Source organism: Thamnophis sirtalis, unplaced genomic scaffold (genome assembly GCF_051295495.1).
Source record: "Thamnophis sirtalis isolate CommonGarterSnake01/CBP01778 unplaced genomic scaffold, rThaSir2_p1.2 scaffold_11, whole genome shotgun sequence".
NCBI classification, from domain to species: Eukaryota; Metazoa; Chordata; class Lepidosauria; order Squamata; family Natricidae; genus Thamnophis; species Thamnophis sirtalis.
The window spans coordinates 30583858-30600122 of record NW_028261391.1 but is presented as its reverse complement, the minus strand read 5'-3'; the positions used below and the strand labels follow the sequence as shown (position 1 = coordinate 30600122).

General features: G+C 35.5%; 1 protein-coding gene across 1 annotated transcript in view; it reads right to left on the bottom strand.

The window, feature by feature from the left end:
* The window catches only part of PID1 (phosphotyrosine interaction domain containing 1), a 78497-nt gene that overhangs the window by 38484 nt on the left and 23748 nt on the right, over positions 1-16265 (bottom strand). The window contains exon 2 of the mRNA XM_014056438.2: positions 11502-11648. Coding sequence (XP_013911913.1) covers positions 11502-11648 — 147 coding nt within the window. The remainder of the gene's footprint in view (positions 1-11501; positions 11649-16265) is intronic.

The window sequence follows — 16265 nt, the reverse complement described above, 5'->3', positions numbered from 1 at the left end:
CTGAGAAGCCCATGTCATAGTGATTGTCCTCTCCCAAAGTAGAACCTTTGCTGACCATGGAGAGGGATGGGGGCCTGAGATGCTGCTGCCTATGAACCCCCGGGGCCCTGCCAGGGTGAGGGGCCCTGTCTCTCTCGGACATGCTGGCGATGCCTTGTGAGATGGCCATAGAAATGAGTCGTTTAATACTTCCAGGCAGGAGATCTAGGTCTTCAAGATCCTCCTGCGACGGGCCTGGTAATGGTGGATCCTGGGGGGGCCAACCCTGATGAGGTGTGGTATGACCTAGAAGGGCCCTCCAAGGGGTCTGCATCCCCACCCCAATGGCTCTGGGAGAGATAGAAGGGAAAGGGGAAACTCCTTGCCTGGAATACCTATGGGATCTAGATGGGGAAAAGGACTAAACCCTCTAGGAGGAGAGCCCAAATGGGTGAATGAAGTCCTGATGGGGACCTGGATCTGTGGTCCTGCTTTTCTGCTCTGGCTATGGTCTTCTCCAGAGCTCTCTGTCTCCTAAGTTCATTCCTTGTTGCTTCTCTGGAAGGGAACTGAGCTGCCGTAGATTTGGAGGCTGCAGCCCTGGTTCTGGGCCTATCTGTTTGGTCTTCCCTGCCTTCGTTGGAGGCCTCTAATAGGGCCTGCGGAGGCTCAGATCTTTCTGCCATGGCAACACTCACATGTCTGGAATCAAAGGCCACTGTAGGTTCCACCGGTGCCTGGGCCTGCGGGAGCTGCAAATCAATTCAGGTCAATGTCCTGCCGGCCTCGATTAGTAGCCACAATGCAGGAACTTGAGGGTGGCCAAGTGGTTCCTCAGGCGGCCTTCCGCACATGGCACAGCATAAATGGCCGCTGGGGCCTCTGAAAGCTCTGCCAAGAAGTCTGGAACAATCATGGCTTGCCTTTTAAGAGCCGCAGCTCATCCTTTAATCACATTGACCCCCTGCTGATCTGGGACAGCGTGGCAGAAGGCAGCAATTGAGTTAAGGAGGAACGGCGCACTGGGGAATCTCCGTGCACTCTCACAAGGCTCTCAGCACCGGGGGGGAAAGCCGCAGAGTCTCTTTTTAAATCTTGCTGCTTGCAGCAAGCTCCTAGGAGCTGAGCTTTGGAGCCCGTCACCCCCGCTGGCCTGGGGATCAGAGCAGGGCTCCTGGCCCGTGGAGTGGGAGGGCAATGCCCCAAAGGGCTCTCCCAAGTTGCACGAAGCAGAAAGGACGCTCCTGGGGCCGCAGCTGATATAATTTGGAATTTAGAGAAACCAATCAATCGAATCAAATAATCAATTATAATGAATTTATAATTTTTTCCTACCTAAGAGCCAAAACAACAGTGCTTGGACCAAAAGATTGAGAGGAAACTGGGAGCCAATGGGAAAGGAGGAATATTAAAGAAATTTCCCTCAGTCTATGGACCAATCAGGCTGTGACAATACCCACACATAACCTCCCTCCCTCGATTCTACTGGAAAATAATGGTAAATTACATTAAGACTAAATAGAACTCCTCTTAATCTCTCTTAAAACTCAGCACAACGTACATTTTTAGTAGTCTATAGTTCCACCAAGAGTAAGTTTAAATAGTTTGCAATAAATTTCACTGTGTTAACCCAAAGAATTATTATTTAAGCTTTTAACAGGGTTTTTAAAATGTTAAAACATACAAATCGTAGAACAACAACAAAAGATACCCATAAAACACAAGTAAAAACGAATAGATGAACAGAAAAAACAGAAGTAAACCATAGTTGGCTTCTTTTTATTGCTAGTTTCTTTTTGGGTGATGTGATGTTCCCTTCTCTTTCATTTATCTGTACATTTCACTTACGTGTGGTGCATAGCATAAACTTAAATTTAACTAGACTTTTAGTATAGATATATATTATCAGTTTTGCCACTTACACATTCTCTAATTTTATTTTTACATCTTGTATCATTGGCAAAGTTTCTATTTTCCAATGTTAATGAAGTGTTTATAATACCTGTTGAAAAGGTCAGAAGTTGTTTCCCCCGATTCTTGTTTAGATAATTATCTTTTCCTTCCTTCCTTCTTTCCTTCTCTTTGAACTTTTTCATTTTTCCTTATTATTTTTTCTTTGACATCTTTTACTTACGAAAAAATGTTAATATTGTTAATAATATATTAAAAACAGGAATTGGAACAGAGGCACATTAAAGGAGAAATGAGAATAGATATTGTACAGCTGCTGTGTAGTTTAATGCACTTTAATTATATGTTTCCAAAAAGGTTTCCAAAATATTCCAAGGAAAAAAAAATAAAACTACTGAAATAGAACAACCAGTTTATTGCAAAATAACCTAGCTCCTTATATATTCAAATAATTATAAACTTCACTTTTACAAATAAACACAGATATAAAAAAGTATTATAGTTCTATACAAGGCTTTCTTACCTAAAACTGTATTTTTGAGAAAACATTTTAGAAAATGCTTTAGAAAAAGTTTTGAGTACTCATACTGTTAGAAAAAAATGAATTGAAGAAATGTTATTTTGAATTTTACATAAAATTGGAAAATTCTAGGAACATACAATTTGGAGCTTTTAAAGACTTCTTGTTTCTCTGATAGTACAAGATTAGTCTTTAGTTGATATATCCACAAAACAGAGGGGAGAATACAAATATGCACTGTATTCGGTGCTTTTGGCTCCTGGGATGCCAAAAGGGAAGCCACGGAATATGACATGAAAGAAGCATAACTAGTACCCTGTTTCCCTGAAAATAAAACCTCCCCAGATAATAAGCCCAATCGGGCTTTTGAGCGCATGCACTAAAATAAGCCCTCCCTGAAAATATTGCAACACAGCAACAGCCATAAGGTGACCACGCTCGCCACTTCCTGCACCTCAAAAATGATAAGACTTCCCCGAAAATAACGCTAAGTGCTTATTTCGGGGTCAAATGAAACACGGTAAACAGTATTAATAAATAAATGACTAAATGAATGTCTGAATGACTGAACAAATGAAAAAGACTTAAGTAATGTGATTTAAGAGCTAGGAGAAAGAAGGCTGCAATAATTTCCTGCTTGGACTCTAGCAGCATACTCTTGCTTCTCTTTGAAGACCATCCAACTCATTCAAAATACAGGAGCTCACACGGTGTTGGGCACCCTTTAGATTGCCCAAATTTCCTCACTGCTGCATGAGCTGCATTGGCACCAAGCTTCTTTCTGAATACAATTCAAGGTTGTTAAGGTAATGATGATTTAATAGCGGACCAGCTGCTGTAAGGCTGTAAACCAAGATGATGCAATGAGAATGAGTCAGCAGGGTTATCACTTTAAGAGCCTGCCTATATAAGAGAGGCCCTGTGAGGGTGTTTTCTTTCTCTGTGTGTGCTTCCGTGTTATAGTTGAAGATTGATTGATTGCCTTGTTTTGCCTACTGCATGTATAATACATATATTAATATGCCTTGTAGATAAACCACTTTTTATCTACAAAACCTCTGTGTACTGTATTTTGCTCCTGGGTTGTCTCAAAATAGTAGTTATACTGTGCACACTTTGATAAAGGTACCGATTACTACCTTTAAAGCCTTTATTTCTTTCATTGAGAAGTTTCAATGAAACTTCTGTTTTTGTTGCATGTGTTTTTCTATTGTTGTTAGCCACCCAGACTTATGTGCCCCAAGTATGAATACATACACACACACACACACACACACACACACACACACATCAAACATTACAAGTACAAAGTGGATACAAACAAACAGAATGTGGGAAATGTTGACAAGAAATGTAAAAGGATTATGCTATAGAGAAGCATATGGAGATATCACTTCTGTTAATGGGAAGTATCAGAAAGGACACTTGGTAGAATGATGAAGTGACAGATGCTATGGATGACAAAAAATAAAACTAAAATGGAAATAAAATATTTAGAGTGCTTTTTGTGGAAATAAACTGTTAAAAGGATCCTCCATAGTTTCTTAGAGTGTAAAGGGATGGAGGAAGGAAAAATGTACTTTCAGACTTGTAAGAGTTTGAGGGGTCGTCGATGCTCTCTGAGCTTGGTTGTTTTCTTGCAGACATTTCATTGCCCAAACTAGGTAACATCATCAGTGCTAAGGAGTAGGGTTTGCTCTCAATGTATATGCGAAACAAATATTTAAAATAAAACAGGTGAAAAAAGAATATCACTTGTGATTGAATGGAGTTTTTGAAATTCTCAAAATGAGAGTTTTAAAGGCAGTGTATGAAGATCCAAATGCATTGAAAGGTACAATGAATGGTACTGATATAAACTAGATTTGGCTGTTCGTTTCTCTTATCTTGTGTTTAATTTATTTGGCTTACTATTTTTACTACTTTTCTGCCCTTTGTAGAAGTGTATTGCATTTACCCTGATTAACAACAGCATGAGGGAAACATATGTCTGCATACATGTGAGTTCCTACAAAATATATACTGTTAAGTAAATAGAAATTCTATAAAAGGAGAAATGTAATGCAGAACAAACTAACACTATAGGGAACAGCAAGTGTTGCTGTGGTTTTATATTTCCTATTTCTTATCCCTGAGACTTATAGTTATTATAAAGGAGTTTTGAGAAAATTAAAAGAAACTGTGTTTTATTTTTTTAAAAAACAGCACATACCATTAAATTTAAGAAGCTGAAATTCAAAATTTCACCAAGCAAGAATTATTTTATTTGAAGACAGACAAGGAAGTAAAATACAGAACAGAGAATTAACAACTATTTTAAGAATATCCTAAAGGAAGTGTTCTGTTACAAATAGAGATGCATTCAGCAAATCTTCTGTGGGATAATGGGACTCAGGAATCCCCAGAGGTAGCATTAAGTTAATCACCATTAGCCAACTCTTACAACTTTTCTGATGGTGTTATGAAAATGGATCACACTTCTTTGCCTCTTTTTCTCTATTGCAACCCATTTATAGTTGTGCTTACTCCACATGGAAGGAGGACACCCAGGTTCAAATCTCAAATGACTATGAAGTTTACTTGTGATTTTGGATCACCCAAACTTAATTCATTTATGAGATCCCAAATCCATATCAACCAAGTACAAAAGATGGATACCTAAATTCAAATATTATTTGACAACTTAAACCATTGTATATTCTTCCTAGGCTTTGCAGAAATTCCAGAAATTATTTCTGCAATACATTGTTTTTGTCTACAAAATAAAGTTAAACAGCTGTCAGAATATTTTTCTGTTTTAGGAGTCACAAATCCTGAATATAGCAATAGCAGTTAGACTTATATACCGTTTCATAGGGCTTTCAGCCCTCTCTAAGCGGTTTACAGAGTCAGCATATTGCCCCCAACAACAATCCGGGTCCTCATTTTACTCACCTCGGAAGGATGGAAGGCTGAGTCAACCCTGAGCCGGTGAGATTTGAACAGCCGAACTGCTGAACTGCAGTCAGCCGAAGTAGCCTGCAGTGCTGCATTTAACCACTGCGCCACCTCCGCTCTGGATATTAATCTTAATAGGAATTACAAGAGAAAAAGGTATCTAGCCACTATTTCTCAGCATAACCTACAACACATAAGGAAGGGAATGTACTTTAGAGAATTATAGTGTAAACAGAATGTCCTTTTTATTTAAAAATTTATTCTAGTGTTACTAAATGTAAGCTTATATAAATATTTCCATTTCGGACAAAATTTCCCAATATTTCTTTTAAAAAGGGCTCTTTGAGACATATTGTTTAGCAGTAGTTCCACCATGATAGCAAAATTGAGATTTTAAGGTTGGCTTCTAGGTAATATCAGAATAATTTCATTTCTACCTTGGTATAAGGCATTTAGTTTCTAGCTAGGTATAAGGTATCTAGCTCTCTAGACATAAGCAAAAAACTTAAATCATACATAAATTATCTATGGTGTGATAATGCATATTATTGTGAAGAATCCTATGCCTAGCAATATCATTATACTTTATTCCAGAATTGAAACATGGCAAGAAAGAAAGGGAAAGAAGGAAGGGGGAGGAGGAAAGAGATAAGTTGGAATTACAAATATGCTAAAGTCATGGCTCAGACAAACAGAATATCAGAAGGTGAAGCAAAGGGGAGAAGGCTGCTGTACTGAATAATTTAAGAAACAGTGCTGCATAAGAATGCATCCCTATACTGAACCATTTTTCCAATCATAATGAAATATTCTAAATACAGTTGACATCAATTCTTTCCTAAAAGTTCTGTGAGAAAAAATATAGATATGTGTCGGCTTTATGAAGGCTTACTATGGATCCATATAAGTCAATTCATTTCATAAGTCTATTTCTTAGTTCAGGGTATTGACAATTCTGATCAGTTCTTGATAAGTTCTTAAATTTGTTATCAGCCAAACTGATTCCTAAAAAAATTCAAGAGTATCAATATATTTTCTTATAAATAATATGATTAAAGGATCTGATTTACTGAAAACTGTTGGGAAAAAGATGAATAACACATATAACTCTATTTCACAAGGAAGCAATGTTTTTCAAGCTCCATAGAGCAAAAAGTATACCCATCCTAATACAGTTTATGTTGTCCAGTTTTAGAAATAAAGAATGGTCCATCTAGCAAAGCCAATTGAAGTTGAAATGCAGTGTCGGCATTAATCATCACAAGGAGTCAACTAGCTGTTGGATAGGCTAGTAACCATGGCAACCCTGCCTAGATATTACTCATACAAATTACACAAGTTATATTTTTGTGGTCCCATCCAGAAGCCAAAATGATCATTAAAAAGGTGAAACTGTTCTTCAAGAACATGACAATGAGCAATGACAGCAGAATATGTCCAAAGTGACCAAAACAATATATTTCAAGCTTGCTTTATTATCTAATGTCAAAAAGTATTAAATGGGATAAATATGAACTGTGTTATATATATATATATATATGGATACACAGCCAGAGATTTGATAATATTCTGTACGGACCTGCTGAATGCGTGCTGCTTACGAAAGATAAGCAGTTTTTTTGTAAAATTGTAAAGATTAAAAAGCTAAGAAATTTTGAACTGTGCAGCATGTAAATATCAAAAACCTTCAATGTTCTGAAGTCCTTTTAAGGAAAAATATATATACTATTTCATTTATGAAGCCACGTCCAAACCCAAGCTGTTAAAATTAAGTCAACAAAAGAAATTATACATGAAAGCCAAATTATTTAACTGGTGTGCAACTATAATATTGTTTTTTCTATAATTACAGGTAGAGCAACAATCTGTTTAAGAAGTGTACAATTTTATCTGAGTGCTTACTGTATACTGGGATAGTGATAGTATAATTATTAATTCAATCAACTACAGGATGAGACTTTTTTCATTAAAAATGACTGACCGCATTAGATTGAGAGACTGATGTTTTTTGACAGTCTAGGTCTGAACGAGAGTTACCACCTTACCCTTCTCTTTTGTAAGAGATTTGTGATCACTCTTTTTCAAAGGGCCTTTGGAAAACGAGCTGCCATTTTATTTATTTGAAGTGATTGCATAACTGGGCCAATCTAAAAAATTTTTTAAAAATCAGTAGTTTTAATGTATGTGTATTTGCCTTGTATCACTGTTGATTTCTGCTGAGAGAAAGTGACTGGCCCACAGACTCACAGCCTGCTAGTTTCTAGCCTGATTCCTTAAATGCTATACCACATTGGCTCTCTTTTATAGTTAAATCTAATTCTACAATAAATTAAAATGTATTATAAAATTATAATATAATTTTAATTTATAATCCACCAAAAGCTTTGGTAGTTAGGTGGATTAGAAATAAAATACATAAACCGATAATAATGAACATGGAAAGAATTATTTCTTTTTCTTTATCACAAATAGAGATATTTTGGGAAATCTTTCCCAATGCAATTATATGCCAATTAATCTTAATGTAACAGGATCTATGGCAGAGCATTTTCCAACTTTTTAAGCTTTGAAAATTGCTTAGCAGGTAATAAATCCTTTCCTCCAACAAATAACTCTGTCTTCTGCAATTCATTCCATGCCATCTTCACAAAACAGACATATGGCAGAGCATCCTGTATGACAGATCTTTGATATCTCAGACTGTGACACATTTCCTGCATGTATTGTCATCTTAAAAGAAGTCCAATTCTAAATTTTAAAAAAGGAAAACTTTCATAATCTTCTGTTTTTGTAATCATAATATGTAAATCAATTTGTACAGTAATTTCTTAAACTTTTAATACATTTAGGACAATTTTTATTAAAGATTTAACAGAGGTTGTCCACCATGTATATAAAACACAGTGATAGCTTTTACTATGCAGCAACCATCTTGTGAGGAAGTCTCTGTCTCTCTGTGTCTCTCTGTCTCTCTCTCATAATTATCATTTAATTTTCTTCCAAGGGTTAAAAACCCAGAGATTCTAAATAAATCCATTAGTGAGAATACATTAAAATATATTACAGATCTAACTATGCATTTAGGATTTCATCTATGATCTAAATTACCAATCTACAAACATCTGTTAATAGATTAAGTGTTTTACTGAATAATTAGTAAACTGTTTTCTGTTCTAAAACTTTATGGTAATTTTTATTATATGTTAAAAAAAGAAAAACTGGCAGGGAAAATGCTTTGAGTTTTTATTTACCAGGATAATTTACAGTTCACAGCTCCATGTTTACATACTTTTTTCATCCTATTATTTTCAGTAAAATAACTGTAGCTAAATTACAATTAGGGATTTTCACACAAATGTTGTTCCCTTTATTTTCCCTGTCTTCAGAATATGAGTATTATGATGATTTATATATTAAACACCACAAATAGATAAAATTATTAATTAACTTTGTATGCTGCCAAAACCTTGTGGATTCTCAGTGATAACAGTGTACTAACATATAAAATATGTGCAGTAAAAGAAAATAGTATAATATGGGTCCATAAACAAAACCACCAAACAAAAGCAAACAAACATTCAAATGACTATGATGATGATAATATTAATGTTAATATTAATGCAACCTTCAGTGATAAGAGATAAATGATCACCACCTCAGTAAGTGTATTATTGGGGAGAAATTTAAGGCTTTTGACTCTTTCAAAGCAGAAGTGAAACCATGTAACATGTGACCCATTGCAAATGAGGTGCTGTGATCTTCCAAGAAGTGAAAGTTACTGTCAAACCACATCGGCAAAGAACTAAACTGATCATCAATTTCTCTCCAAAGCTCTTCCTTCTCTGTCTAACCACCACATCCTCTATTTGCTTTTGCCATCCTACCTTTTCCTTTCATATTCTAGCAAGTACCCATTTTTGCACAACAACTGTTGCCATCATCAAAATAAATATTTTGTATTCGGATTACTAAATATAAAAAGATAAAATTGCCCATCTAGGTGCTAACAAGGACTGTCTATGTTTGGTTTCAGAGCCTAGAAAAGGATGTCCAGTGGGTGCGGCCACTTGAAGGAACCAACCCAGACTTGGCTTGTCCAAAGTATTCTATAAGATTAAAATTGTGCCAGAATTTGCTAAGAGGTATACTAAATATAATGAACAATTATATGGAAAAAAAAATAAGGATGAGGATATATTCAGTGGATGTTTAAAATCCCTTCCTTCCTTCTTTTGAGTCACTGTTAAATTTGGTGACTGCCCCGATTAGTTCCTATAGTTTTTTTGGCAAGGTTTTTCAAAAGTAGCTTGCCTGCTTCATAGGGCTAAAAGAGATTTGGCTTTATGCATAAAGTGGGACTAAACTCACAGTTCCATGGTTTCTAGACTTGTGCCTTCAACATTATACCAAAATGGCTGTCATCTACCGACATGGCAAGCGACATTTCAATGCCTGATAAAAAGGAGGATGCTCACAGAAGTGGAAGAGCAACCACTTGTAAAAATATGGTAAACTTGTCATTTGGTTCTTTTCTATGTTTGACTAAAAATGGTCTTGTATTTCCATAAAGCTGCCAAATTATATTTAATTGTTTAGGGCAGAGATTGTCAGCTGCCCAAGACTGTAATTTCTTGAAAAATACTATTAAGAAAAATCCTTTTCCTTCTTCCATAGTTGGGGTTTTTTTACCTCTAAAAAAACAACTGATATTTAAAAATATTGCTATATAACACACAAATACCATTGTCTGTTACTGAATGGGCTTTTATAAAATTTCATGACAAAAACAAACACAACGCTGACAGGTTGAGTAGAATTAGTAGCAAATTTGGAAGCACAAACTGCTAAAGGGAGTGTCCACAATGAAACTATCTGCGTCGACAGTTTTCTAGGAGCAAAACAGAATCTACAGATGCAAAGGCTCACCCAAAGGCTATTTCAAATGATTGCATTTTGCTATTCTGCCGCAATTACATAAAATTTCAACTGTTAAAATTAGGTTAAGAAACTGTTATATATGAAGGCAATCCATATAGTCCAGCACTTTTTTTCCTGATTAGGACCAAGGGGCCCAGGCAGGAGGCCTGTAGTCCCATTATCCATTGACATCCATCACAGAAGTCAGGAAATAAATCTTGCATCTTATATACCATATTTTTCGCTCCATAAGACACTTCGCTCCCCCCTCCCGAAAATGGGTGGAAATGTCTGAGCATCTTATGGTGAATAGCAGCCAGACCGTGGCGGTGGGGTCCTTTTACAATGCTGAACCCAGCCTATTCTGTTTTTATCATTGCCCACCTCTTCTGTCTCTTTTCTGCAGTGCAGGGTCAACAGGCAGAGCTGGTACATGAGAGGACATCTATCTGTGGTCCTCTCATGTACCAGCTCTGCCTGATATTTTTTTGTCTTGTTTTCCTCCTCTAAACCTAGGTGCCTCTTATGGTCTGGAACATCTTATGGAGCAAAAAATATGGTTATTATGTATTCTGCCAATCCATCACAGTATTTTTATTTGAAATCATATATATTTGTTAAATAGTTTAAATTTTATCTTTTGAGACTTTATTTATATGGAATGTCTATTCTGTTTAAAGATGTTTTGAGTCAAGTCTCCCATAATCTGGTATTCATCAGACGTTTTGCTCTTCAGTTCCTTCAGTCGACAACTATGCTGGCTGATGGGAATTAATCTACAACATCAGCTGGAAACTAAGTCACTGTATGCTATTTAAGGGAGCAACATATTCAAAATTTCAGCTGCCTAATATGTCAATGAAAGTCAGTCTTGTATAGTGGTTAAAGCATCAGACTAGAAATTCGGAGGCTATTAGTTCTAGTCCTGCCTTAGGCACAAAACAAACTGGGTTACCTTAGGATAGTCACTCTCTCTCAGCCCTAGGAAGGAGGCAATGGCAAATCACTTCCAAGGAAACTATAGTGACTTGTCCAGACAAAAAAGTATGAACAATAAAAATTTAATATGACCAATTTTTTTCCTAAGATTTTTTTTTCCCTTGGATTAATAACATGCCAGTTTTATCAATTGGTGCTCATATTGTGAAACATAGATGTTTAAGATTCCTGTTTTCATTTATTTTGTATCAAAGTGGAACATTGCCAGAGAAGATATGGTGTTTCAGTTATTACATACCTTGCATCCAGCATGTGTCCGAGTCTTCATTAATGGAGCTGTGGTGCACAACTCAATGGCTTCTGGCTCATGGAAGATTACAGTGGGAAGAGGTTCCTTCCGAAGAGTTAAGACATTTAGCTTAGTCTTCAACATGGTCTGAAAATGCTAAATGAAATAAAAACAAAGATAGTATGGTTTTTTTTCCGGTTTTATAGAATTTATGTGCTTGAATAAAATAAAAAGATATATGAAGGCCAATATTTCTACCTGACTTGTTCTAAGCATCTGTGCAGTGAAATGGAAACATTGCTAGAAGAAATGAAAATTGCTTAAGTTCATGTAAACAAGCAAGAAAGGAAGATAATGTCATCTATGTTTTCTTTAAAATTATTGATACAGATGAAAGAAAGAAAAGAAAGAAAATGTAAACATTATTGTCTAATAATCCCCAGTTCAGTTTCTCAAAATCATTGTAAAAACTTAACTCTGCTGAATGGCAATAAAATCCCCCAGTAGTGTCTGTGTGATATATCTTGTTATTAAAACAAAACCTGCATTTTGTCTCAAAAGGGCAGAAAGAAAAAAATCTAGAATTTAAATCTTGAAATGAAAGTCTATAAAAGGCTTTATATATACTGTAAGGGGCAATTTTTTGTGCGTTTTATGACCTCATTTTTGTCCCTAAAAATGAATGAACTGATTGAGTCATGTCCAAGAGCTTGTGCTAAGTAAGCAAATATATACTAAGAGGTCAAGTATCTGAAGTGTTTATAGTTGAATCTGATATTAAAACCGGTAAGAATTGTGATCCAAACATGTTTGCTTTGAAGCAAGTTAGTTTTATATTCAGTGGTAAGTTTAAATAGCTCAGGATCAAAATGATATAATGGATTAGTTTCTTTCACAGCAAGACACAGTTGAAAAAGACATCCATTACAGGTGCCACCAAGTATAAACTTTCCCTCACTTACTGAGGAAAATGATAAATATACTATCTTCCAACAACATGTTTTCTTGATTATTTTGTGCTTTTTTTGTTTATTGAAGAAACATTTCATGTTCTGGCTCACTACTATCTAACTAAAAATATTCCACAAAATTACCACTTTTTCTGCAGTTGCTTTTTATCTTTCCATTTACCATAAACATTAACTTTGTGAAATGCAATGACCTGCCTGTATTTATCTCATCACATTGCCTGCAAAGAACTTTCTTTCTGCCATAGGCCATTTTGTGTGTGTGTGTGTGTGTGTGTGTTTGTATGTGTGTGTGTTGCATTTGTGCTGATATACTTCCTCCCATATGTGGGCATACCAGGGGCTGTGACACAATACATACATACATACGTACATACATACATAGATACATACATACACACACACACATATATATACACACACATATATATACACACAGACAGATAGATATGGATATGGATATGGATATGGATATGGATATAGATATAGATAGATATACACACACAAACACACACACACACACGTAGATTTTCACGGTTGTAGGTATGCTGGTCTTGTTGTATTCGGGTCTTTTACCGTGTAAGATTGAGATTGTCTTGGCAACGTTTCGACGAGGTCGAATAAAAGTGATGATACCACCCACCTACCAGACATCTGGAAACCAGCCCTAGTCAAGAAACGAGCCCCACCCATCACCCAAGTCATTACAACACAAAAGAACAATGGACACACAGTCATCACCTCAGCCACACAGGATGATACGAAACAGCCGACCAATCTACAAACATCAACTCCATTTACCAATCAGGATACAACTACACAGCCAATCAACCCACTTACAGCAACAAAGCCAGCACTCCACACAACTCCACCAAGATTTATAGACAGATGGAGCTCCAACCACACTTTACTCGCTTGTTCAAACATACATACATATATACATACATACATACATACATACATAATTTTGTTTTCTGCCGTAGTAGCAGCTATTAATTGTATGGCCTTTAGAAAATTTCCAAACAATAGCAACTTTATACATTTTCCCCACCTGTAAGTATTACATTGGGCTAGTTTTAAAAGTCTGGTGACATCAATGAACAAAACTTGCATTTCATTCAACATACCCTAAAATTAAGATCTAGTACTGGAGACACCCTGATGTCTCCTGTTACTGGCCTCTTCAAATGCAGTGAATGTCCTATTAAATCTGACTCCAGAATGTCTCATGTTTGGCACTGGAACAAAGGAGTGTTTCTCAGTTGGTCAATTTATTTCACATGCATGGAATAAGCTTCTGACCCGCTCAACTGCAAAACTGATATCCAGTCAGTATGCAATCTACTTATCTGGACGCCATTCAAATCTTGATATACTCCAGAAGTACAGACTCATAGTTTAGAGGATAACTATATAGATAGCAAAATCAAAGATGCATTTAGTTTTCTTGTTTGTACATAATTTTGTTCTTATATTTCAGTACACCAGCCTAGTGATAAGAGTTGCAAAACTCTTATATATCCCAGTATTTCTTTAGTAATTAGGGCATAACTATAGAGTAACAATCGCAGCCCCATTTCATGATTAAGCCAACCACATGAGGGTTTTGCTGAAATGACCAATTTCCTGGAATATGCCTCTCCTGTTGCTCATTGATTTCTGCAGCCAGGTTCCTGGTATAGAAGAGAATAGCTGTGTTCTGGAAAAGTTCCAAGCTGCTTTAATGAGATTTGCAATTTGTGGTCTTAAAAGTTTATAATCATTTATAGTTAATAAACATCAAAGCAAACAATTTTGTTGTGTATCTGGAGTGCTGTTTTTATGAGCAAAAGCTATTAAAGGCTTTAAAAAATTATCAGATTCTTAATGATTATTTTTTTCCATGCAATTTCATTATATTAAGTTATGTAAATGTTAATGGTTTAAAATAAAAAGCAATACAGAAGATACATACAAACATATACATGTTTATATGCGACCTACAGTAACTTTCTGTGTGTGCGTGTGTATGTATTTGTGTAGCTGGCTCTCAAAGCTACAAATACATATTCCATTTACAGCTTTATTCAGATTGTCAGAAACTGCTCATCCAGCAATTATGTTATATATTTTTACATAGTCATAAATTAACATTCTTGACAAAAATTCATACTTTGCAACAATTATTTTATAATCATGTTTTACTATCTTGGTTGGCCCATTATAAGTGGTTTTGCTTATAAAGTAGCTTTTAAACAAAGCCGCAAATGAGGCATTGTGAGAAAATGGTTAGTTATGATGAACAAGCACATAAAGAGTCGCACTGTTGAGGGGATCATCTTCTCAGAAGCTCTTCTGCTCAAACCATTCTTTCCTGATCTTTGGTATTTTTATTTTATTTATTTATCTATCAAACATATATGGTCACCCATCTCATGGCATGTAAGTCTAGGCAGAGTACAAGGAAACTAGAATCATATATTTTCAATTTTCAAAACTTATATTTTCAAAACTTCCTAGAGGCATCACTATTGTACAAGTCCCCCAACTTCAATTTCAACACATATGGAGAGCACTAGATTCCAGATCCTTTAGCAGCACATGTATAGAACTATGATGGTGCAGTGGTTAAAATGCAATATTGCAGGCTAACTCTGCAACCAATCAAGAGTTTGATGGTGACCAACTCAAGGCCTTCCCAGGTCAGTAAATATGGACCCAAATTGTTGGGGAAATTATGTTGACATTCTAAACCACTCAGAGGTGCTATATAAAGCACTTTGGATCAGTATATAAGTCTAAGTGCTATTGCTATTACACAATTTGGTATTCAAAAAAATGTATTAACTTTATTCTTGATATTCGGAGGCATGAAACATATGAGTGAGAATCTATATCATGTCAAAAGCTAAACATCCATTTATTTTGTTTTATTTTGATTATGATTTGTTTTGTTTGTCTCTTTGCTATTCTGGCCTGTTATGTGTTCTTTTAATAAGCTGATATTTAATTCTAGCCTCCAGAGTCATCTGGGAGTTAGGCAGCCTATAAATAAAATAAATAAATACTAGACAGTCGTAAGAGATAAAGATTTCTTAATACGATAGATTTGAATATTAGTTCTAATTTCGCCATTACCTCTCCCATTTTTTATGTCTATTCTCCTTTATTCCTTTGCTTGCTAGGGTTGGATCTGATAACCAGAAATGGTAGGAATTTCAGATTTTGAAATATAAACATTCAAAAATTAAAAATTAATGTTGTAATTGTCCTTTCACTGATAAAAAAATAGGCTAGCATTTATCTATTACTAAATGATGCTAATTCAATTAGTTCTTTTGAAATGCTGTTCTTTGGCTATTAAAAAAAAGGAAAATCTACAGCATTATACAATATCCTGGAAAGAAACAAAATATATCTGATAAATAAAATGGATGGAAAAGTAACTATAATATAAGTCTATGCAAAACATTTAACTAGTGCACTGAATATTTAATGAAACACCCTTTCCGTTTCAGATCATAGCTAAATGAACTGCTTTGCACATGTGTGTGTTCATATACAAACACACACAACAAAGAAATGCTTCCAAAACAGCTGTAAAACCTTTGCAAAAGTTCTAATTGCATTATTGTTCTAAAAATAGATATTTCACTTGTTTTCTAACATGTTGCCCAAAATCAAAATCAAATGTTCTGCACAATCTTAAGGATTGGTTGATTTAGACAAGGGGAAGATTCAAATATTATTGCTGTATCTAGGAACTGGTTCAACCATATAAATGATACCAAACCAGCAATTACACACTTGTCTTAAATAACATCAC